This window comes from Sciurus vulgaris (genome assembly GCF_902686455.1).
Source record: "Sciurus vulgaris genome assembly, chromosome: 15".
In the NCBI taxonomy this organism is placed as follows: Eukaryota; Metazoa; Chordata; class Mammalia; order Rodentia; family Sciuridae; genus Sciurus; species Sciurus vulgaris.
Genome location: NC_136476.1, coordinates 59,432,134 through 59,458,139, shown reverse-complemented (window position 1 = coordinate 59,458,139; position 26,006 = coordinate 59,432,134). Strand labels below are relative to the sequence as shown.

At 36.8% G+C, this 26,006-nt stretch overlaps 1 protein-coding gene across 3 annotated transcripts; it reads right to left on the bottom strand.

Annotated features, from left to right (window-relative positions):
* Nucleotides 1-595: 595 nt before the first annotated feature.
* On the bottom strand, nt 596-25,862 carry RNF20 (ring finger protein 20). 3 transcript variants are annotated; one of them, XM_079112230.1, is made up of 21 exons: nt 25,735-25,862; nt 25,442-25,596; nt 24,557-24,711; nt 19,198-19,365; nt 18,937-19,084; nt 18,632-18,814; nt 15,726-15,844; nt 13,575-13,721; nt 13,322-13,399; nt 13,019-13,138; nt 10,096-10,275; nt 9,016-9,151; nt 8,562-8,683; nt 8,075-8,445; nt 6,828-6,945; nt 6,088-6,237; nt 4,231-4,443; nt 3,160-3,285; nt 2,862-3,002; nt 2,102-2,203; nt 596-1,851 (listed from the first exon to the last, which is right to left on the bottom strand). In XM_079112230.1, the coding sequence occupies exons 3-21, from the start codon at nt 24,683-24,685 to the stop codon at nt 1,675-1,677; spliced, it is 2,928 nt and encodes a 975-aa protein (XP_078968356.1). In that variant the 5' UTR covers nt 24,686-24,711; nt 25,442-25,596; nt 25,735-25,862; the 3' UTR covers nt 596-1,674. The 3 variants fall into 3 exon arrangements, with proteins under 3 accessions (XP_078968356.1, XP_078968357.1, XP_078968358.1); XM_079112231.1 differs by having other exon boundaries at nt 25,442-25,838; XM_079112232.1 differs by lacking the exons at nt 25,442-25,596; nt 25,735-25,862 and adding an exon at nt 21,651-21,709 and having other exon boundaries at nt 24,557-24,638.
* Nucleotides 25,863-26,006: the final 144 nt, after the last annotated feature.

The following is a 26,006-nucleotide window of genomic DNA, read 5'->3' as shown; positions in this document are numbered from 1 at the left end:
TCTCAACCAGAGGAGCTTCCCTTGGAATTAGTGCTTCCCTCCACAACATTCCACAAGCCCACAATCCCTCAGTGCTGGGCAGCTGATTTTCTCAGTCAGTTGTCATCAACAGTTAATGTCCAAACCCAAACAACCTGCTGCCCACGCAGTCCATTTGTGCAAAGGCACAATGTATCCAGGAGCAGGGCCTCATCCCATCAGTCATGGTTCTGTGCATGTGTTGGGTGGAATGATCAACAGACTTGTGACCTATTTTGAAGACCATGTAAGATTCCCCAACTAGACTCATCACAAGTCCTGCAGATGGCAGCTGGTAACTATAAAAGAACATGAAATTTGTCCTTAACCATCATCTAGGAGACATGGTGGTCAAACAGGATCCATTTCATACAACCCCTTTCAAACGTGAGAAACCATGTGGCTTATTGTCATAAAACTAATAAATAAGAACTCTCAACCTGAAGTGCCAGGCTGTGTGACACTCCCTAAGAAACAAACCACAATCTCTTACCCACAATGAATGGAAGAGAATTTAGGTAAATTGACATCTTATTTGTATAATGTCTCCTCAGAACAGATTCAATAAAACTGGGAGAAAACTACTTCAATAATCAAAGAACTAAATATTTAAAACACAGGCAGTTTCTAAATCTCATTTCTGTTCAAGAAAACTCATTTCTAGAACAGCAGGTGTAAAAATCTACTAATAACAAAAAAGTTTCAAAGAAAAAACACTAACACAAAAACAAACTGAATCCTGCTTTAATTGAAGCTTGTGGAGTACAAAGTCCTACAGAAAGATTATACTGAATCTTCTGGAAAACAGGGCTGACAACAACCCCTATGGAGAGGAGGATGAGAGTAATTCATAGCTCACCAAAGCCTCTTTGTAGCAATTTCCCAGAGTACCCAGAAGATCTCTTTACCATCTCAGTCCTATTCCTCATCTCCAATTTTTATTTCATTAGAAGGCAAAAGTGTCTATATTATTTGAAATTATTCTGGCCTTGAGAAACTTAAAGACTTTTAAGTTGTTGAACATTCAAAACTTAAATAACTTAATAAGAAAGCCAGCTGACCTTAAAAGTTATTTTGCAGGTAAATGGGAAATGGACTAAATTATCCTGGATATAATTTCATTAAGGTTTCAAACCATCCAGGAAAGAGTAGCATAATTATACTATTTTATAATTCAAGTTTAGAAAAAGTTAACTACTCAAATTAAGGAAAGTGTGTGCCCATAAATAGCTTATTTCTAAAAGGTCACGCCCCCAAAATAATATTTCCATTTTTTGTTCCCGTCTCCATGTCAAAAATACCAACTTGATTTCTATAGAAGGAATGGATAATTCAAGATTATACAATGGGCCCAACCCCCTCAAAAATGTTAAAAAATCTAAAAGGTGGAAATAAAGCTGATAGGGAAGACAAATATGGGTCAAATATGAGTCAATTGTTTCTTCATTTGTTTCTAATTCATTCTATAACCCAAGGCTTACATTTATCAGTCCTTTCCCCTAAAGTCATCTAGCTATTTGAGCAGGGTCTGGATGTAAAGTCTATGGAGGGAGGAATGGGAGTTGACAGATAAACTGTCAAGAAAAGAAGAGGTAGAGGTTTGGTGGTTAATGAATAAGTGCCTGTCTAGCCAGCTCCTCTTCTTTTCTTGATGGATCAACCAATGTAGATGCGATGAAAATCATTGGCACCAAAAGCAGCATTACACTTGGGACATTTGCGCTGGCGGGTGTCATAGCGTGTTTTCACACACTCAAAGCAGAAAACATGAAAACACTTGGTAAGTACAGCATCCTTTTTACGCATGTTGCAGCATGGACAGGTCAGACGTGCCTAAAACAGAAGGAAGTCAGAGTCTGAACAACCATAAAGGTTTAAAAACCAAATGGCTATCATATATAAGCAAACCAACCACAAGAAAACTACAAAGCACTAGGACAAGAGCACCATCTCCCCCACGAAATAAACCCACTCTCTGGTTATCTTCATGTAAAGGAGTTCAGTGTTATTCCCCCAATATATTAGTAGACCACTTCAGATTTTGATAAAAAAACAAAGAAATCACTGAGGCAGTATTTCTAACCTTATAATCCTTAATTTCCTCCATCAGAATCTCATCACACTTGGGCACATTGTCTGGTTTCTTGGTGGTCTCTAGCTTCCTTCGAAGTCTTGAGATGTCCTCCTGTGGCAGGACAACAGATCCATTAAACACAATTCCTCACACAGACCTGCTATTTTTGAGAAAATATTTTCTCCAACTTGAACTTGCTGACATGGAAAAAAAGTACCTTCTGTCCTTTCATGTCCAATTTATCTTTAGGAATGCAGAGAACTGCAAATGGCATGATATTTTCTTTTGTTTCAGAAAAGACAACCATAACCATATCCCCAAATTAGAGTTATTTCAATTACTGTCAGTTCAGTCCTGTGAAAACATAATCTAACAATTTAGAAAACAGGCCACTTTATTTTGTGGCAACTAGTTTTAAGATGAGGGTTTAATGGAATTAAAATAATTTATAGGCTTGTGGATAAGGATAGAAAGACACTGTGAAAAATAGATGACATGACAAAAAATAGAAAAATGAGAATTTTAAAATCTCATGTTGATATGCTATTTAAAAATTCACTAGTTCACACAATTAATAAACTTTTATTTCATGCTGATTAGCTGGAAGACATAATAAGCTTTGAGGATATGACACTGAAGAAAACAGTCTTTTCCCACAAGGAACTTAAAGTCTAGTTGGAAATAATATACATTAGACTAATGGCTCATCTCACAGATCACTTCAGACCTCACAAAAGTTGAAATTTAAGAAAAAGAGAATTGCTCTTACCTGGGCTCGTTTGAAATTGAACATGTCCTTTTCTTTGGTGACACTGTTCTCCACAATCTCATCCTGAAAATCATGGAGCTTCTTCTGTGCCAACTCAAGTTGTGCCTTGAGGTCATCTGCAAGTTGGGCTGCCTCCATTGCCTATGTGAGATGTACAAATAACATCATCTTATCATTCCTGATTTCAAGTAAGGCAAAATGTTCAAGGAATGAAATGAACTTGAAATTTCATCCAGGTTATACATATTTGCTCCTCAAGACTGACCCTCACTTTAAGATTACAAAATATCCATCATACCTTGCGTTTATTCATCTCCAAGGCTTGGGTCCTAAGACCCAGCTCCTTCTCCCCTGTGCCAATGTTGCTTTGCAATAAGTGCTCCTTCTCTTCCAGTTTCCTTACTACCTGTAACTGGGCATCAACCTTTGGAGGAGAAGATCAGATATTAACATAAACAGGAAGAAAAATAAAATAAAATTGGCTATGCTTTCTTAATTCATAGGCCCAGGAAATATGTTAGAAACAAACTATTGCTCATTATGTCGATGAACCATTCAAAACACATCCAAGAGGGCTGGGGAGGTAGCCCAATGGTAGAGTGTTTGCCTAGCATGCTCAAGGCCCTTGGTTCAATCCCCACTATCAGGGTTAAAAAAAAACAAAAAAAACAAAAAAAAAACAGCAAGACTATTACTATTAAACACTTCACTTTTAATATAAAATACTGACAAGAGATCCAAGTAAGAGTCTGGGAAACCACTAAAAATCTTTAAAAGAATCTTGGCAATTCTTTTCCAAATTGCCAATAAATGAAATTACACTTACAGATATCTTCTGCAGCCATACTAGTCCTCAAAACCAAGCAATTCCTACTAGAACATATAAATTTTAGCTCAAATAAAAGTCCAAGCACTTCTCTTTCAGAACAGCTGGAGATTACAATCTTTTTCTTGAAAGTAATGCATAAAGTAGAATTATACAATATGAAAGGATAAAATGTAAAATTACATGTCCATTTCCTAATCCCTCACCCAAACTCAACATCCACAGATAACTAGATAAAGACTGTTTCCCTGCAACCTTCCAGAAATGTATGTACTCACATATTTTAATACAAAAGAGAAAATAAATCACTTGATATATTTTTACAAATGTTTTCCACATCAGGAAATTCATGTGTTTTAAGAGTTACAATGTACTCCTTTGCAGGCTGTATAATTTATTTATCTGTGTCCCAATAATAGATACTTGGTTTGCAGGGGTTTTTTCATATTATAAAAAAAATGCCACAATGACCATTGGACAGATATCTTCATACTGAAAGCACCCTACTTCAACAGAATAGAAAGCTCCACTCATCCTAATTACCTGGGTCTTCAGAGTCAAAACCTGGTCTGCCAGCTCCTCCTTCTCTTCTTTGAGTAATTTATGGATCTGATTAGACTTGATACGCTCTGACATGAGTTTGAAATTTGCATCATCCTTTTCCCGCAACTGCTGCATCAAACGGATATTTTGTTCCTGCATGTCTTCAAAGGCTTGGCCTGTGACATCCATCTCCGAGAGCAGAGCTTCTTCTTCCTAAAATGAGGACTCTTATAAGCAGAATCTTCTAACTCCGAAGAATGAATATAGAAAACTAAACTTTCCCACTGTTAACTTAGTGACACGAGACTTAGTTTAAGACTAAGCTTAAGCTTTGTGTAGTTACTAAGTTCTCTAACAATACAGAAGAAGCCCAATTAATTGAAATCACTGGCACCAACTTTTGATCTGATATTCATTAGTTGGTCTGTAGAGCAAATAATAACTACACATACCTTAATCGAGCAAACTTATCAAGTAGCACTTGGGTTAAAAAAGAAAAAAAAGAAAAAACACCTATTATAAACCTTCACATTTTCTCATACTTTTTCACAACTTACAATACTGAATTTAATCTACAGACTTTTTAGCTATTGCAAGCATACTACATTTCACAATAATCTGATAGGTGATATATGGTACCTAACAATAGCTTTAACTTATATTTGTCCTATTTAAAGTAGACTGAGCATCTTTTCATATATTTAAAAGCAATCTGAATTCCTTTCTGTGAACCATTAATATCTTTTGACCATTCTTCTGTTGGGTTGATGTTTCTTCCTTTATTATTTTTCAGAGATTTTTTTATTATATATTAGAAAGACAAGTTCTTTTGTGATGTTATTTTTTTCCTTTTTCTCATTTGATCTGTTCTCTTTAGTAACAATGTTTTTACCATTTAGAAGTTCTGTGTTATCTTTTTTTTTTTCATAACTCAAAATTATCAGTCTTTCTTTCAGGTTTTCTAGCCTCTCCCTAATTAGAAAGGTCTTCTCCACTCCATTTATAAAATAATTTACCTGTTTTCCTCTTATTCCTAGATGGATTCATCTTTTTAATATGATCCATTTGGAAATTATCCTAGTGTAGTATTAAAATATGTATACAACTTTTTTCCCCAATATTATTTTTGTCCTACACATTTAACATTCTTCCCTTTCCTCAATGATGTAAAACTATATTGTTAGTGTATATTACATACCCACATGCACTTTTGTGTATTTCTAGACTTTTATTCAGTTCTTTCTCTGTCCAATATCCCAAGCTATTTTATGTATTAAAACTTTACATTAATGATCAAGTTACCCTTAAAAATATCGTCACTTTGCTAATTCTTAGAAATAGTGAGGGTGTTCTTAACAGTGAATATACATAAATGGTTTTTCCCACAATTTTTGTATCTTTATTATTGAATGCTAATAAAAATGTACTGGGACTTTAAAAATAATAAATGCATTCATCGTGACAAAAAGAGTCTACAACCACAGTCAACATATTGGTTATTCTTTAGTAACCTAATTGGAAAGCATATGTTCCTTAGTTTTATATATTTACTATCATAATCTATAAAAATATCTTTTATTTTACATTCACTATATCCCCTAATTCCACAACAGCAGAAAAAGAACAGAGCCTTAATAAATGAAGTTAAAATAGTTGGCAATCCATTTGAAAATAAAAATTAATTTTCTGCCTCCCAAACACAGAAAACAAAATAATACAGGAATGAAAGACTTCAATGTAAAAACAAAACAAAACACTAACAACAAAAAAGACTAGAATAACAGCAAATTTCACTGGCAGCAACTTCCCTATGAAGTAACATTTACTTAAAAAGTCAACTAAAGAAAGTGTTCCCACCTGCTTGGCCATGGCAAGCTTTTTCTGCAGGTATTCGATCTGCTCTTCTACTGCCCGAATCTTCCTCAAGGCATCTTCATCAGCCATTTTCTTGTTCTCTTTCTTCTCCTTATCCTCTAGATCCTTAAGCCTTTGCCTTAGATCTTCCAACTGTAGAAGGAAAATTACATAAACATAACAACTAAGTTATAATATTTTTTCAAAAAAATCAATTAATACTGTGCAAAATGGATGGCTCAATATATCACAAGAACATTTGCAAAATTCTGCAACAAAATAAATGATATAATAATGATAAATGATTCCATGTAGCACATCACACTATTTTAACAAAAATCCATTCCTCCATTTCATGCTTTCATGAGCAACATTTTTGAGGACTGTAAAAAATATAAAAAAGAGTTTATCAACCTTTTTCCCCCCTAAGGCCTCAACAAATAAAGTATAAAAATTCCTCCCAAGAGTAGTCAGAAAGAGGACAACGACTATAGTATAATTCATAGGGGCAAAGTGGGGAATAAAAAATTTTAAAAACTATTCCTATTCCAGTAATTCTGCAATATGTTCCTACCTACCTTGCAAAGAATCTTTAAAATCTCTAGTTTAAATGGTCTTGGAGAGAATAAGAAAGTGTTGCTAAATTAATCACTAACCTCAAATTCAAAGAAAGAAACTCTATCTTACAACATTATAAAGGAAAAATCCTAGAAATTAAAATTTTAACAGGAAGACTAGATTACCTCTGCCTTAGATTTCTTCTCAGCTGCCATTAGTTGAACTTTGTCTCTTTGTTCCTTCGGCGCAGAGCGGTACATATCTAGCAATAGTTTCATCTCCTTTTGGCTCTCTTGTGCCTTCCTATGATGTGGGGAAAAGGGAAGGGAAAAGGAATGAGAAAACAAAGGCCATCAGAGCAAGGGAATTGGGAATTGAGCAGAATATTTAAAAAAAAAATTTTTTTAAATATTCTAGGTCATAACTGAAAAACAAAATATTGTACAGACTATCAACAGACTTCTGAATATACTAAGTACAGAAATGTTGTATAAATGAATCATTTCTCCCTTCAATTCTTGGACAAAGTTTTAAAATAAAGATTTGTGACACTTATTACATAGGCAAACTTCTATGATTCCACTCAAAAACTGAGATTCAATAGGACTGGGATGGGATCCAGGGATGTATTTAAATAAGTCACTCAGAGGATTCTAATGTGACACTTTTAAAAAAATATTCACCTTAAAGAGATCGATAGAAAGAAAAAGGGAGAAAATTTGAAAGCTTAAAATATACTGGTAATCCTAGATTTGATAGCTGAATGATTAGCCACCAACTAAACACTAACATTTCACTTCTTACTAAATTATTAAACCTCTTAACTACACTTGAGTTCAAGTATTTTGAGTACAGTGGTCCCTCAAATTAAAACATTAACAAAGACTCTACCATGGAAACTGGAGAGCTAAAAGTACTGCCAGATAAACTATTAGTTAGGCAGGGGAGATACCAACATATGAAGCTGGTCTACCTGACTGAATTTCTATAGGAGTAAATCTAAGAAATCTCTTCTGGCATACCTACAAACTAGTTTAATTATCAAGCAAATAGATCAGATACTATTTAAGTTACAGCAATGCATGCTCCATTTAGTATAATTTGAAGTACAATTAATGCCAGCAATCACCTGAATTCAATTATTTAGAATAATTCTCAAGTATGTTACTGCATTATGATATCCCTTCTCTTCATACTAATGAAGGACAAAACCACAGGGTTTATTGATACCTAACCACTCAACTAGACTTCACAATAGCCAGGCAATCACTCTTGATCAAACTGAGTCCACATTAATTGGTACATTTAGTTACATATAAAATTTTAGAATGATCAGGCAGATCATGCCATCAACTAAACATTTAATTTCATTCTCGATGTCTGAACCTTAAGGTTCTGAGTCAGAAACAGTCACTCTACATATGGGTCTCACTTGAGTTCAATCTTCAATTGTTTGATAATTTCTGCTTCCTTTTTTCTTCCATCATCATGTTTTCCTTTCTCCTTATCCTTTGCAGAATCTCTTTCTTTTTCTGATTCTTTCAGTTTTTGCTTCTCTCGTTCTCTCTCCTTTTCCTTCTCTCGTTCTCTTTCCCGCTCCCGTTCTTTTTCCCTCCTTTCTCGTTCTCGCTCTTCCTCATCCCGTTTGGACTTAATTTCATTGACGTCCTCCTGGGATGTCTTCAATGCTGAGGACTGGGTGGGTAAGTCCTCAGAATCTTGTTTTAAATCTGCAGGCTCATCCTTGGCGTCCTCTGTACTAGACTGAGACTGCAGGAGGGCACTGCCACTGCGCAGACGTGTCTGGGAACAAAGAAAGGAAAGGCATGCATCGTTTATGGTAACCACATTTCTCACCTCACTCAAAAAGTTGAACAACCTTAATAGCTAGTGATATTTATTCTACTCCTCCTCTTTACCTTGTTCAGGTCAGACTGGGCTTCTCTCAACTTCCGTTTATACCTTAGGACCTCCCCTTTCAGTTGGTGATTGTGGTTCTGGAGGCTACTGATGAGGTGGCGCATTTCCCGGTTTATAGGGCCTTAAACACAGCAATAGCAATGTTAAGAGGAACTGTAATGAGGGTAAAGGCACAAAAGAAAAAGTGCAGAACATATGAGAACATTCTGAAAAACAGGGAGAATTACCAAAAGAAATATTCTTTCTCAGAAGATGAAAGTGAAACTGGTCAATTTGAGTTAAAAAACAAACACCTGGGCTGTGAGTCAAAATGAAATCACAGGATTTGATTTAAGGTACTTTAGGACTTTTGAATTGAAATTAGTATTAAAAAATCCTGGGGACCAAGTTGTATCTTTCAAGAAAGGCATTTATGAATTTACAAACTGCAGGGTAGAGCAAAAATAATTATACCTGCTTGTTCATTGGCAGCAAGGGTCTGCTCAAATTCTATCCTCAGCATTTCATACTCCTTGCGGACCTGAGCCAGTGTATCTTCTAGCTGGATCACTTCAGTTCTCAGCTTCTTGTGAAGACTAACCTCATCTCGCTGCACACAGAAAAAGGAACCAATCAAAAATTCATATCAAAATATGGAAATATCATCACATTCTAATAGTCCATCTCCTAACTTTGACCAACAAGATCTAAAAAGAAAAAAGAATATGATAAAGAAAGAACTGGTTACTCAGAAAATTTCCACATCATTCAATTCTTAATGAACACTAGATATCTTCAAAACATTAATTTAGAAACTGGGAGGATAATACTGAAGAAATAAAGGAAATGGACTTCAACTCTGAAAATATTATAATTTAGTTAGAGACCTAAATCATTAAACAGTATATAAAAATCTGTAAAGCAGTAATAATTCATTTGGCTGACATATATAATAAGACCAACTATTAAAAACATTATTTTAAGGACTATGGTAAAAATAAAACTGAACATATAAACAAAGGTTTCCACCTTTTAAAAAAATTATCTATAGGTGTCATTATACGCCATAATGGCATGTAAGTAGTGTTGTAGCTTTCACCCAAGGTTTTCCTCACACACCTAAGCTTTAGTCACCTGAAACTACTTATCATGCTCTTTCACATTCTCATACATGCTGGTCTCACTGCTGGAAATGTACTCCTACTTTTAACTACAAGTTGTGTATCTTTAGATTTGACTTCACCTTCTCAAGTGGAATCAAGAAGTCTCCACAGTCAAATCAGATGCTCTGTCTCCTCCACCACTGTACCTTTTGCTGCTATTGTACCACACTGTAAATGAATGGACACCGTTCTCCCTGGGGACTATAAGATCTTTGAGGACAGGAATTCTGTTACCTCATCTTTATATGTCCACCATCTAACAGAGTAGATCAATAGGCACTCTATAAATGTTTGCTTAGTGGATGAGAGATTAACTGTGTAAGAGAGAAAACCTGTGACACTTACGAGGTAGAAAAATTGATACACAGAAAAAAAAAAGCAGGGCTGTTACCTCAATGAGTTCAACCTGGCGCTGGTGAGTTCCCCTGGTTCCATGAAGTAGGGTCCGAGCCTCATCCAAATGAGCTTTCAACTGTAGGCTCTCATTGTACAGAACAGAGAACTGTGACTGCATGCAACGATATTCTGGAGTTTCCTTAACCACTTCTTCCACTGCGCTACGCAATTCCACCTTAGAAGGACACAAAGGAAAGTCAAGTCAGAAGTACAATCTAGCATGCGTGACCAAGATGCTAGACATGTAGAAAATAAAACACTGAACTCACTGATGGTTCTGCACAACCTTATGAAGATTATGAAGTCTATCTACCCTTTCTTCTTGTAAAACCTATCCCAAATTATAGTAGCTCACTCAGGACTGTTTTGATATGTTTCTTAAATTGTTTCAATCTAGATCCAAAGACAGAAGAAGAGCTACCAGAAGGGCCCTATGAAATTTTCCAGGATGGTTCTTTTAAAAATATAGTTAAGAACCCCAGTCACTAACTTCCTCTCTTTACAGTCACAGAGAAATATTTCTGACAAGGTAACAAAAATAAGGGCTAGGAATATAGCTCAGGGGTAGAGTGCTTACCTAGTGTGCATGAGGCCCTGGGTTCAATCCCCAGTGCCAAGAAAAAAAATTATTTTTTAATTCCCTGGTAACTAAAATAGTTATTATTCACCTAAACAACTATTTGTTTTAATTAAACACTTCCATTAATTTATTTTTGTTTTTTTAGTTCAAACATCTTTATTCTTATTTACCCTAAAACAAATTAAATTATAAAAAACAGATGGCCACGGTTGAATGCAGAGTGAGGAAAACTTCCAGAATCTTCTTCCTTCCCTTAAGACAGCGAGAAGGGAAAATTCTAATAGGCAGGTTTGAACACCAACAACATCACTGATCATTTTTATTCCTTTGTTTTGGCAGCAAGAAACTGCAGAGCCAAATCTGTGGCCCGCCTTTGGCAAAAAATCCTCCACAGTCTTTGCATGTTCCTTTCATACCTTATATTCAATCTGACATCTATTTTGAATTTTCACTCTATTTTACCCTATTCTTGGTTTTTCTCAACAACTCCTAAATTAGAACATCCTGATCACTCTATTGATCTTTATGGGTTGCTTTAAATTCTTTTCAAAAAACAAGGCAAAGTGTAGATAACAGATAAATATGTAAGTAAATAAGATTTTCTTTTTTCCCCCAGCTTTACTAAGGTATAATCAACAAGTAGATTGTATATATTTAGAGTGTATAATATGATGTTTTGATAAATGTATTCACTATGAAATAATTATCATAAGTAAGGTAATTAACACATCCATCATTTCAGTTACCATTTTTGTAGTAAGAACATTTAAGATCCAGTCTCTTAGTACATTTCAAGTACAAGATACAAAATTATCAATATAATCACCAAGCTTTAATCACCAGGATTTATCTTGCACAACTGAAACTTTCTACCTTTAGACCAACATCTTCCCATTGTCCCCAGTTCTCATCCACCATTCTACTCAGTTTGTATAAGTTCCATTTCTTTAGATCCCACACATAAGGGAAATCATGCAGTATTTGTCTTTTTGTGCCTGGCTTGTTTCATTTAGTATAATGTCCTCCAGGTTCACAGAAGTCACAAATGACAGGATTTCCTTCTTTTAAGTCGAATAATACTTCATGATGTATCCATACCACATTTTCTTTATCCATTCAATGTACACATTTCCTACCTCTTTGGCCAGAGTTAATCCTAAATACTTTTTTTAAATGCTATTATAAAATGAAATTGTTTCCATAGTTTTTCTTTTCATAGAAAAACAACTTGTTATGGTTTAGATTTTGGGTGTCCCTCAAATCTCATATGAGACAATGTAAGAAAGTTTTGAGGTGAAATGATTAGATTCTGAGATGTTTAACATAATCAGTGCATTAATCCCCTAACAGGGATTAACTGGGGGTTAACTATAGGCAGGCAGAATATGGCTGAAGGAGGTGGGTCACTGAAGGGCATGTCTTTGGGGCACATATTTTGTAGCTGGGAAAGGAGCTCTTGGTCTGCTTCCTGGTGCCATGTCCCCCACTGCTATCTTCTACCACACATCTGAAGACCCAAGGAATGGGTCAGCCACCTATGAACTGAGACCTCTGAAACCATGAGTCCCAAAATAAACTTTTCTTCCTTTAATTGTTCTCATCAGGTCTTTTTATAGCAGCTAAACAGCTGACTGAAACAACTGATTTTTGTATATTGATTTTGTATCCTGCAACTTTACTGAACTTGTTTATAACTCTTATAGTTTTTTTGATGGAGTCTTTTTTATTGACATCATCTAAAAGTAGACACTACTTCTTCCTTTCCAATTTGAAGGTTTTTAGTCCCCACCCCCACCCCTCCCAGATACTGGATATTGGAGATTGAATCCAGAGGTCACTGTACCCCTGATTTACAACCCTGGCCCACAGATATACACTTTTTTTTTTTTTTAAGACAGGGTCTCACTAAAATGCTGAGGTTGGCCTCAACCTAGGAATCCTGCCTCTGCCTCCAAAATTGTTGGGATTATAAGTGTGCAATACTACAACTGGCAAAGGCCTTTTATTTCTTATTGCCTAACTGCTCTAGCTAGGACTTCTAGTATGATAGTGAGTAAAAATGGTGAAATTGGTCATCTTTACCTTGTTACAAATCTTACAGGAAAAATTTTCAACTCTTCTCCACTGAGTATGAAGCTAGCTATGGACTTAAAATATCTGGCCTTTACTATGTTGCTGTACATTTTTTTCTATAACTAATTTGTTTAGAGTTTTTATCATGAAGGAATGTTCAATTTTCTGTACATTCTTCTTTTCACTGGTAAATTATGCAGGTTCACTTATATATAAATGCATGAGTTAGTCTGATTTTATTGTTTTACAGAGATGTGTCTCCTACCTTCAACTTTTCATTCTGTGTGGTGACCTCCTCAAAGTCTTGCCGAAGTTTCTCTAACTCACAGTGACGATTCTGAGCCAACTCTTTGTTCTCTTCAAGCTCTGCATTCATTTCTTCGAACTGGAAAAGCAGAGAAATATCAAATGAAAATAACTAAAAAGAATTCTTCAGTCATTCCCATTTCTAAGCTTTCCAAATTCACTGATTCACTCTTCTAGGAAATCCCATTTTGAACCAATCCAAGTACCTAGACACAAGGTCTAACACCAGGTCAAATACTGCTCCCTGAGTCACTAACTTTACCTTCCGGGCATTGATAGTGATTGTGCCACCATAGAGACTGCTTCCTGCTCCATATACCTTATAGCCTTTTGAATTCACCTACAGAAAAGACAAAGATTCTTTAGTGAGAGACCTTAAGATTTTGGTCTGATAAGCAATGTACTTTTAAAGGATCAGTTTTTTTTCCCCAAGCACCATTATCCAAATTGATCCTTTCTGAAAAGACTCCTTGAAAATGATTCTAGTATCCAATCCATAACAACACAGTACTGACCCGTTCTAGGACTTCTGCCAAGTGTCGGTTGAGTCGTTGTTCCCTTTTACGAATTTTGTCAATATCCCACTGCAGATCATCAATCATAGACTCTAAGACAGATACCCGTGACTCGGCTGTCTCCACTTTACTCTGCAACTTAGAGAACTACATCCCAAAGATGGGCATTCAGAAAAACAGCAAAAAGAGACCAAATTAGAAAAGAAATGCCTTATGTCCGTAGCTTAAGTTCTAAATCCCACAAAATTAAACAATGCTTGCATAATTATATAAAAGATGTTTCAAAGCATGAGAATACAAAAGAAGCTGCAGATTCATTTTAAATTACGAAATCTGCAGAAGTCTTTAAGAACTCTCACACAAGATCACTTAAGATTCAATAATCAAAAATAAACAAATTCAATACTTTTTCTAACTCTGAAAAGCACCATTTCCCTAGACAGACCACAAATCCATTAGAAAATATGTATTTTTTAAGAAATAAAAGATAATATTATTTATTTTATCAAATAATTTAGAAAATGAAAATTCAAAAAATACAATTATATTTACCCCCAACTTTCTCTCCCCACTTTTCCACAAATGATAATCCATATGAGAACAAAATGAAAACTTTCATTCTTCTTTAAAGTGACCCCAGAGCAATTCAAAATCGGATATGATAAAGACACAAAAACCTGTGTTACATGTTCACATTAATGTATACATACTCTTCAGGATGGTTTTAAAACATGCCCCAAAATTCTCTTACAGTATGCCTATCAAGAGGTGGGATCTTTGATTCTTCCCCTTAAATCTGTTGATACAAATTAGTATCAACTTAAGTGACTCAATGGAAATAACAGTACAAAGAGTCAAGGCAATATCAGAAAGAACATGAAGGTTTTGCTTGTTGTTCCTACAATGTTCACTGGAAAAAGTCAGCTGCCGTGTAAGACTTTCAACTAACCTGAGAATGCCATGCAGGAGAGGTGACCTGTAGGCATTCCCAGTGGACAAGTAAGGTGAGCTCGCAGCTGACAAGTAGCATCTCACAGTAGTCAGCACATCAACCGGGTTGAGCAAAACTATGTGCCCTCCAGCTTAGTAATGCTGAGATTCAGGAAAGAGCATTAAAAGGAAGACCTATCCATCTTGGTGGCACAGATGATTATTTCATTTTCTTACTATACTGATTTATTTTTAAGTACTTCTATACTCTAACCCCTTTGAAGATCTAAGAGAATCCAAATTATTTTTAAACTCACCAGATGGTTCTCATGTAACCAGTCCTATATGGACCTTAACACAAAATTTAGGAAACATAGGTATATGAAGAACATGGCCTTGAAATAAAACAGATTTACATTCAAACCACGGCTTAATTACGCTCTATTCACTCTCAGATCAGTCACTAACCTCCTTGAATCTGTTTCCTTAGCAGTAAAATGGAAGCTATTTTACTGTTAGATATGATATCCATAAAGTAGTACTAAGTACTACTAAGTAGTACTAAGTACTAAATACTAGGTACTAAGTAAATGGTAACTATGAAATTACTAATCACCATGTGGCCAAACCAGGGCAGGTCACATTTCAGTAGAATATCATTTGAACTAAAACACAAAGATAATCAAGAATATCAGAAGAAACATAAATGCTCAAATCTTGGAATAATCATGGCACGATTTGTGCACAGGTTTGGACCAAAACCTCCCATTCCTCAAGTGCCTAAGACACTATCAATGCACTAGTTCCTACTGCCCAATTCTTTGTTGAATTTTATCAAGTCATTCCTTAGTAATATTTTTCATAGTCTTTTGCAATTCAATATTTGGGGGTTTAGGACTTTTCCTGTGTTTTGCATTTCTTCCCAAAGATTTAAGATCATAAAACATCTATTTAAACAACAAGATGGCATTTCTTCCCAAAGATTTAAGATCATAAAACATCTATTGAAACAGTTACAATCAAGGAGAAATATTCACTTATTTTCTTCTTCCTTTAACCTGTCCTCAGATTTTTATTTCTCAGACCTGACTTCCTGCCCTACATGTTCTTTAATATAAAAATAGGCTTTGTAGTATAAAGTAACTTTAAAGTGCTCAGAATTCTCAGCCAACATGTCAGAGCCAATAGAAATAAGTGTCTTTTTTTTTTCTGATCAAGTACCTCCTGAGACATGGTGCAATGCTTCTCCTGAAGGAGGTCTGTCAGTTCCTGTAGCCTCATATTCTCTTGCACGAGGAAGGAATTAAGCTCCTGCACTGCTTCATCCACTATCAGATTATCTGAGGAAGGAGGACTATACTTTAGTTTAGCATCTATAATGCCAAATTTTAAAATCACATATCCCACCAAACCATTAACATACTACCTCACTTCATTTTCCTCAGAACTTCAAGAAGTAGGCTGGCTTTTATTATCTCCTGACATATGAGGTTAGGTGACTTCATTAAAAAAAATCCATCAAATTGTGTAGTCAAGGTCACCTAACCTCATCCCTTGCTATAAAGTCAAAATGACTAGAAAAAAGAAATGGCTATTATATAGTGTTATTCAGATAAGGTACAATCCCCCAGTAAACTGCATTTTAGAACTGAAGAGGAGATCTCTAGACAGTATCAGTATTAATAGCAACATAATTCTATTTTATAAAAATATCACAAATTCCTATTACTAACATATACCAGCAAAAATCTATTTGGAGAGATAAGGGGATTGGGAGCAGAATTTTATTATTTAAACAAGCATCTATAAAATAATGGATTCATTTATCATATTCTGGAACACTGTGCTAGAGGCACTCCTGAAGCTCAAAAACCAAAATGTACACCACCATTTACAAAGAAGGTAGGTAAGTCTTTAGAACTTATTATACCAGGTTCATATGTTTAAAATTAGAGTCATAACTACAGCTCAAATCCAAACATTATTAAATGGAACGAGCTATTCTCAAGATACATATCATTTTCTACAGATTGATAATAGAGGAAAAACATGTGCTCTCTCATGCCACCTACTGCCATCACTCTTAAAAACAATTCAGAACAGGTTAGTCATGTGATAATCCATGGTTTTCAACCTAGGATTGCCCATCAAAAATCACTTGTAGAACTTTTAAAATAGACATTTCCCCAGGATGCACCCCATTTCTACTGAATAAGAATCTCTGTGGGCAAAGCCAAAAAAAAAAAATCAGAAAACTAATTAAGTGAATTAATGAACAAGCCATAAATGTAATCCTTTTGAATAAAGAACCAAACAAACATGAGGGAAAAATGAACTTCCAAAAAGTTAGTTAATACTATAATTCACTTTATTTATCTTTGTTTCTTAGAAAGTTCAGCTTATCAATGGCAATTTCCTTTTGTGTTACAAAAAGCTAAGTTATTTGTAATTTGCAATGTATTTTTTATTTTTAAACTTAAACTCAGTTGTTATGCTTTGGATATGAGGTGTACCCCAAAAGCTCAGGTGTGCAACAATGCAAGAAGGTTCAGAGGAGAAATGATTAGGTTGTGAGAGTGTTACCCCAATCAGTGAATTAATCCCTTAATAGGGATTGACTGAGCGGTAACTGAAGTGGTAGGTTGTCGCTGGAGGTGGAAATTGGGGATATGGCTTTGGGGTATATATTTGTACCTGGCAAAAGAAGATTTTTCTCTCTCTGCTTCCCTCTGCCACTCTCTCCCACCATGATGTTCAGCCTCACCTCGAGCCCTGAGGAAAGGAGCTGGCCTTCTATGGACTAAGACCTGAAACTGTGAGCCCTTAAATAAACTTCCTCCTCTACAATTGTTCAGGTCAGATCTTTTAGTCAGAGGAGCAAAATAGCTGACTAAAACATCAATCTTAAATGCATGCTATCAAAAAAAATATTTTAAAGTACTGTTTGATATACTATTCATTTTAGTTCCTTTACAAATACAGCAATTAATTTTACTTGATATTCATTTCTAAAATCAAATTTAACATCAACATAGCCCCTGTATATGGAAAATGACCTACATTACTAGAATTTAACAATACCTTCTAATTTTTGAACTAGAACCAAGGGGAAAAAAAAAGTAACACATAGCTTGCTTTATAGTAGGTATTAGGAAGGACTCATATCCATTCATTTCCAACTATGTTATCCTAATAAAAAATCAGAAATATGCATACTAACAAAAAAGCTAAAAAAAAAAACCTTTGCCTACCAAGTTTTCACATGCTTCCTAATTGTTAATTATTTAGCCAAAGTATCCTTAAAATATACAGAATAATATACTTCTTACTTGCCCACCTAAGGGTTCAACTCTATTACATTCAATTTATTTCTCTTACAGATGAAAGTTTAAGTATCTTAATGATCATCAGGATAGTTATTACAACCAGACAATGAAAAGCATAAAATCAAGGCATTTATTTGCATTTGAGCAAGAAATCGATCATAAATGACTAAAGATGTAAATAAACTACCTACACAAATACTTAACTATAGTATAAAAATATAAATTCCTGTATTAACATTGAATAACATTCAGTGCATTCAAAACAGTGATTTAAGTATACTTCTTCATCTACATCTTTTCTATTTCACCTTTGTAAACACAGAAATAATCTTACGACTCTAAAACCTGAGCCAACTCTTTTTAAAAACAAAGACAAAAAAATATTAAAACTGACCTTTAAAGTCAAAATTAATTCTGCTACTTATAAAAGTATCTAACAGGAAGTGTCAGAATGGGGCTTTCCTCAGTTTGTTGAAGGACTGTCAAGTGGTTCAAAATATGAAGCATTCTTAAAATACTCATATACCTCAGTAATGACATCACCAGTACTGAAGACTAGGATTCCAAAGAATTTATTTAAAAAAGTAAATATGTAAGTTTGCAACCACAAATCACCATGCAAAGAAGAGTTCTTTATCTTTTTTTTTTTTTTTTTTTTTCCCTTCTTTTCTGGTGCTCAGGATTGAACCCAAGGCCATGCACACGCTAGGCAAGTGCTCTACCTCTGAGTACACTGCAGTCCCACAAGGCGACTTCTTAATTCATCCCCCACTACTTCTGGTCTCTAGGATCTTGCCTCACCTCCACTGTTTAGTTTTCGGGATAAGAGCTCCACTTTTTCTTGCAATTTATCATAAACAGTCACAATCTGGGACACAGCTCGACGGGAGGACTCCACACGCTCCTGAAGCTGAGACTCCATCTCTTCACTGGAACTGCTGGCCAAAGTTGCAAGGAAAGAGAAAGCTGGTTCTTGCCCTTCCCCTGAGAACACAGGAGGAAAATATCAAAATCCATTTCCCCCCTCAAATGGAGAGCCTCAAGGCAAAGCTCAAATTTGAAAACCAAAATAACATACAATGATAGAATGGATCACAAATACTCACCTCTCTCTCGATCATCTTTCCGTTCCTGATTGCTATCAGAGTCAGGTTCTGGTTCAGGCACAACAAGGGCTTTCCTTTCTGTGAGTAGGTCTCCCAAACCCTGCTCCAGATCATAACGTTTAAGGATGATACGGATGTTTTCATCGAACTAGAGAAGAGTATGTACAATGACAAAAACAGAAAAAGACTCAACTTCTGAAATGAAGAGTACTAAGAGCTAAAATACTTAAACAAATCTGAGCAAATAAACAAGTTAGCTACCTGACTCCAGTACCGGTTGACAATCAACAGTGAAGCATCATCAGTGGCCTGTCGTCGTTCTAGTTTTTCAATGTGCTCCCGAAGTTCATCTTCAATGGCCTGCCGCTGATCGAGCATTTCTGCTAGCTTGCGATTTTTGGTTTGCAGTGTTCGAATGTCTAACTCCTCCTACCCCAGGAAACCAGTATTATTAGTCACCACAAAGAAATTGGGCAAGTGAGATGTTAAACTCATCAAGTTCACATTACTTCATTAGTTATTTCTTATGAATAAAGCTATTCATTATAAAGAAATCTTACAACAAATAGATAAGAAAAGCAGAAAAGATAAAGGTATAGGTGTGTGATGATGTAAGGAAAGAACAATACAGTAGAATCTCAACTTAACGCTATTTAGTGTTCCATGTACATCTACCTCCACAGAGAAATGCTACTGTGAGGCTCCACCACCCAGCTAGATCATTCTCTACTTCGATCAATTCATTCAAGACTTTAGTACCTGTGTCCTTCTCTATCCATCCCTACCAATGTATCTGGTGACTTCAATAGACATGTGGACAAACCACCTGATCCTCCAGCCTCTAGGCTATCAGTAGTTTGAACTCCTTCATCTCCATGATCTTATCCTCCCCTGTGCTTCAGTCATGAACTTCCAAAACAATCGCATAGACATCATCTGGAACTCTGCTGCATCTGAAATCTTAAAATTCCAACTTCCCATTCCCTGAATAAAACCATATTTTTCCAAGTACTTCATGTCCTTACACTAATATGCCAGTTCTTTTACCTCATTTAGGTCTCCAGAATTTGAATTCTGTCCTTTCTCCTCAATCCCTTTTTGTTTCTACTACCTTCCATATTCTTAATCATCCTCTGTAGAAATTCCTTCAAATACCTGCCTACTCTTCTCCATCCTCTGCCTTTAATTCTTTTATTCTACCCCTGTGAACAATCCCAAATCAGAATTAACTCAGACATCTGATTATTCCATTTCTATAGCCAGTGTCCTGAGACTTTTAAAGTCATTAAACCAAGGAGACTGGTGACTTTATAAAATGAATTCCTAACCTGAATAGATCTTATAATTTGTAAAGAAGTTTCTTTAACAGACGAGTTCCCATTTTCTAATCAAACAGCAAACTCTTATCACATCACACTGAACAGATGGCTTTGCTCCCTTTTTTAATGAAAAAATATCAGCCATCAGATCTGAAACTCCTGAATTCTCCACTTCTATGACTCATCACACAACTCGCTAACCAATGCACACATTCTTAAAACATCCATTTGTGCTCAGGATCCCTTCTCTTCTGTTTGTGCAAAAATCTCACTCCATGAGACCTTTCTCTAGTTCCTACCCTATTTAGGCTGGGGAGGGGACAAAGTTTGAATATCACAGGCAAAGAAACAGTATGCAAAAAGGCTTACATTCTCTCTTTAACTAGAATTACTAAAATGAATATTTTTAAAGCAAGAATTGCTTATTAGAGCACCAATTTCTTGTTCTATTTTTCTCTTTTCATTTAGTTAAAACATTCTTGATAAGTCAGAGAAGACAAGTTTTCCCACTGCTTATTGATACTATTAATAAACTATATCTTTGGCCTCTTCTTGGAACATCATCTTCACCACATTGCTATAACTGAAACCTAGATGAGAATACTGTTTCCCTGAAGCCTTCTCCAATGGCAGCTGTTTCCTTCCCATTAGGCCTGGGGCAGATGATGTCTTGTTTTCTATTGCCATTCCCAAAACCTGCCTCCCTAAAATATCCTAGCTTTGCAGCTTATGTCTCCTGGCTGTGGTTGAAGTAATCTATAAATGCCCAAGTCACATCTCTACATTTCTCAAAGATTTAGCGTCTAGCTTATTATCACTTTCTATGATACTATTCCTGACATAATTCCTAATGATTCCAATTTCTGTATAGATGATCTTTCTGGATATCAAGCCACTGGCCTCTCTCGGTCACCAGTTCCCCTAGTTATTCTCAGTCTTAGCTGTACCTGCAGGTCCTCAATAAGCTCATTCTTCATAAATACCACCTATTTTTCCAGTTCACTCGAGTTTCCTAACTCCAACAATTCTTCAACCTCTCCAGAATCTACAATCCACATGCTTTTCCCAGTCTTTTGTCACTCTCATTTCCTCACCTCCTTTTTTATCAGACTAAAATCCTATGATCAGTCATTTCACCTTTTAAAAACCTCCTATCTTTCCTTGCTTCTTCATCACACTTCTCTGGTAGAAACTCTAATCCTGGTAACATCCTACTCTCCACATACACTAAGGCTAGACCATACAGCTGAAAGTGACGAGAAAAGAACAAACACCATGCTGATGACTGGTTTCACTCTAAACTCATGTTCACAAATTCAAGTGGGCCCCAGTGCTGCCCAGTAACTCTACTACATCTCCCTAGTCCATTCTCTTTTCAAGATGACTACTTCATACCTTCTCCTGTCTCTTCCTCCCTCATCCTCACTCTCAGATGAGTCTTGCTTTTGATTTCACTGAAAAAAAATAGAAGCAATCAGAAAAGGACACCCACACCTCCCTCCCACAACCACAGCTGCCAACCTATATCTATATCCAAACCCATACCCCCTGCCTTCTTTCTTGCTGCCTTGTATAAACTGTCCCTGTTCCTGGTTAAGGCCAATTCCTCCACATGTACATTCCATTCCATTCCCTCTCACCTACCCAAGGACATCACACCAGTAACTTGTCTCCTCTTTCTGCTATATCATCAATTTCATCCTTTCTCCCAAATCACTCATCTATAGATAAACATGCTACAATATGACAAAGCTTAGAACACAAAAACTTTCCCTTGATCCCATTTCCCATTTCTCTCTGGCTACTACCCTCATTTTCTTTGTCCTCTTTTACAGTAATGCTCCTTCAAAGCATTGTCTCCACCCTCTTTTTCCTATGTTCTTCATCATGCTGTAATCCATTCCCACTGCTGCACGTACATAGGTCTTTTGAGTCTCCAATGAACAGCTGCTAAATATAACACCACCGTCTTTCCCTTACTCAACCTATCAGCAGCATTTGATCAACTCCTTGAAACACTTTCATATGGCTTCTGGGACACCACTCTTTCTTGTTCCCCTCACACCTTGTTTTATTGGTTCTTTTTCTTTTTACGGGCTCTTTAATAAGTTCCTTCTCATCTCCTTAAAGCAAACAAGTTGCAATACCCCAAGACTCTGCCCTCAGACCTGTTCAATATGTATGTTTACTGCTTGAGAGTCTCTAATTGTATTTAAATACCATCTCCAAATACCAGTCGACCCAGTCCTCTCTCCAGAATCCAGGTTACTATATCCAACTACCTAACCACTCAATGGTCTAATTACCTCTACTAAATGTTCAAAACTAAAGCAAACTCACGATTCTCAAGAACTTATTCTCATATCCCTCATTAGCTAAATAAGAGGAAATTTCATTACTTCCAAAACCCTAGCATGATCTTCCTTCTATCTCTCATTAGACTCATCCACTCCACCAGCATTTCTTGTCAATGCTACCTCCATGGTGGTTCACACCACATTCCCTTATTAAAATTACAGTAATGGCTTCCTGTAGCCAATACTTCTGTTCCATGTCTTATCAGCATGCCAGATTTCAGCACAACTATGGTGGACAGTTCAACTGATACTGCCAGTAGTCCCACTTTAAGCATACTTTGTAGTCTCAGCTCTTCTATCCCACAATCTTAGATGGATCACTACAGCAACTTTGAAATACACACAGGAGGAGCTATTGCTTTCAATAGGAACCTTCAACTAAAGGGTAGGATTCAATGGATACATGCTTCAGATCCACTTTTGGAGAGGTAGAGCTGTCAGGTGAGGCAGATGGAGGATGAGAACGAGCAAGGGAATAATTCTACTAATTGAACTCTTGTTGTAACCCTTGTTCCTCTCCAAACATAGGTCAGAGCATGTTACTTCCCTACTTAAGACCTTCCAGCTAGGTGTGGTGAAGCATGCCTATAATCCCAGTGACTTGGGAGGCCAACGCAGGAGGATCACAAATTCAAGACCAGACTCAACAACTTAGCAAGATCCTGTCTCAAAATAAAAAAAGACTGGGGACTAGGCTCAGTAGTAAAGCACCCCTGTGTTTAATCCCCAGAACTCGGGGGGGGGGGGGGGGGGGGGGACCTTCCAATGGCTCCTTACTGCCCTCTGGATAAACTCCAAGCTGGATGTGTGCTGGGCTTCCCTTAGAGCATAAGCTTATTTCTATCAATGGCATACATCACACTCCATTTAACGGTTTATTTCCATGTCAACGGCGCCCTACAGACTTCAGTCTAGGGACTAGACTCAGTGTTAAGTACACCATCCAGTCAATAACAGATGTTCAATGGATACTTACATTTGAATATTCAATAAATGCCTCTGAATAAAGATCTTTAGAGTGCATGCTGTGAGGCACTGTTAAGACAGAATCCTGGCAGCAGCATAGAGTACTTTAACCCCACAGAGCCCCAGAAATGACACCCCATCAACAATTTACTATGAATGTTCCTACTTTTTTTGACTCTGAATAGAATCAACCTCTCTGGACCTAGCCTTAAAATAAGTAATGGAAAGCACTTTAGCATCATATCCTCTGGTTGTTCCAAAATACAGAATCTTGATTTAGTTCAAACTTGTAAGTTCTGATCTTTAAATATATATACTATTACTGAATTTCTGGTGTATATGCCCCAATGAAACTATGATTTCAATAAGAGCAAGAAAAATACCAATTTTATTCCCCATTATATTATCTAGTCCAATAATAGTTGTAAATAGCTCACTTTCAAGTATCCTTACTATCTTGAAGGCAGTGTTTTAATACTTAACAAAGACTTTCACTGTGTCCTGACAACAACTTAACATGACAAGTACTATAAATTCATCCAACAGACAAGGAAACAAGAGGCAAAGGAAGGATAACCTAAGACCATGCAGCTGAGAATAAACCTCAGTCAGCCAGCCTGGCTTTGGACTCTCACTTTTCACCACACTCTCACCAGTTTTACTACACTGTCTTTTAGAACTTGGTACAAAATTTTTCCATGACTAAAAAATGAATATTCATATTCCCACTGCTAAATAACTTTAACTTATGCTGCACCAGACTCTCAAAAGAACATAAACACATCTTGAAAACAAACATAAATGTCAATGTACCTCTCTTCTAGAATTGACCACCACATTTCATCCACTGCACCTATTTTATTTCCCTCTTCTTTTTAAATGGCTCTCCCTTATTCCAAAAAGCTTCCATGGGTTTTTTTGTTTCAGGTTGCAACAGAGAAAAGAAAAGCACACTTTCATAGCATTGTTTTACCATACCGTTGAAGAGACACCCCCTAGCTTAATTGTTTCCACTGTAGTCCCTGAATCTTCAACAGCTGTCTTCTTCTCTGGAGGCACAGATGTGCCAGGTTCACCAGCTGCTCTTTTGTTTCCAATTCCTGACATCTTGGCATAAGATGATAGCTGTATTCCTGGGGATAAGGCAGAAACTGAGATAAGATATGCAAGGAGAGTAACAATAAAGAAAGACCATGCATGATGTAAAAACTAGTAATTTTTCTGGACAATGAATTACACACCAGGATCTATTAATTGCACACCAAGCAACAACGCCTCCAGATTTCTTTGAAGAAAGAAAAAAATAACATGTGGAGGAAGAATTGAAGATGAACTGACATTATAGATTTCTAGGTAAGATGTTAAGATATAGGACAATAGGAAAAGAAACTACAAAGAAATTTCAAGAATCACACTTCCTGAAATGCCAGAATCAAAAAAGTAAGAGTTTGATTAAGACAGACATTCTATAGTGTTTAGAACTGGACAGCTGAAAGAGATCTAGGAGATGGTTACTAAGTTATTAATAATGGACAATTATATCTTAACCTCAGTTTCCTAAAGCAGAAATATAGTTTGTACTGCCCACGCCTACAAGGAACAGGTGATGCAATTACAGAGAGAAATAATGCCACACATAAACCGATCACTCAAAAACACCAGCTCTCCTTGTAATATCTGCAGTTTCTCCCCTATTTCCAAATGTTTTCCCCGCTATTTTGTGCAGCTTTAAGGAAATTAGACCCGGGTACGAATCCCAGTTCTTAGGGAACCGTGTTATACCTTTAAAAGCTTGAATTCACCAAGAGTTGCTGGTTTCCTCACCTGTACAACAGACACAAACGCATTTTTCGTCTGCCCTACCTGATTTCCAGGGTTTCGGAGCTCAAAGGAGGCGGAACCGACGCTAAGGCACTTTCGCTACCTCAGGTGCCATCACCGAGACCGTAGTCCGCTTTCCTCCCAATTCGAGCTCCAGGAGACGGGTACCGGTGGCAGCAACCTGAGTCGGGCCTCGCCTGGAAAGAGGAGACAGGAGCAGGGCGGCAGTCTGACTTGAAGAGGGCCCAGGACCAGGCTAATTGCAGGCCGGGGAGAGCAGGACCCCAGAGGCGGAGAGGGCGGAGCTTCCCCAGGGCACACAGACGAGACCTAACCTGGCTTCTCCCAACTCGTGCCGACAGGGAGCACACCTCGGGGCAGTTATTCACCTAGGCCCGCGCATGCCGCCCATCCCTCACCTCTGACCCGCGGCGAAGACGGAACCACTTCCGGCAGGCGGAGTCTGGAAGAGGAAGAAGGGGGTAAAAAAGAGGAAGTTGCTTCAACCGGGCGAGCACCAGCCGGGCGGAAGTGACGTGCGGTGAGGGCCCCTGGCAGTCGGCGTAAACGCCGCCCCGCCGGCATCGCTTAAGTTGGGTAAGAACCT

What these genes read in the sequence shown, in the direction of transcription:
- RNF20 (XM_079112230.1), bottom strand. Translation starts at nt 24,685, where the DNA reads ATGTCAGGAATTGGAAACAAAAGAGCAGCTGGTGAACCTGGCACATCT. An exon ending in TCACTATCAATGCCCGGAAG is followed by an intron (nt 13,139 to 13,321) that starts GTAAAGTTAGTG and finishes CTGCTTTTCCAG; the next exon opens with TTCGAAGAAATGAATGCAGA. An exon ending in CCCAGTCTGACCTGAACAAG is followed by an intron (nt 8,446 to 8,561) that starts GTAAAGAGGAGG and finishes CTTTGTTCCCAG; the next exon opens with ACACGTCTGCGCAGTGGCAG.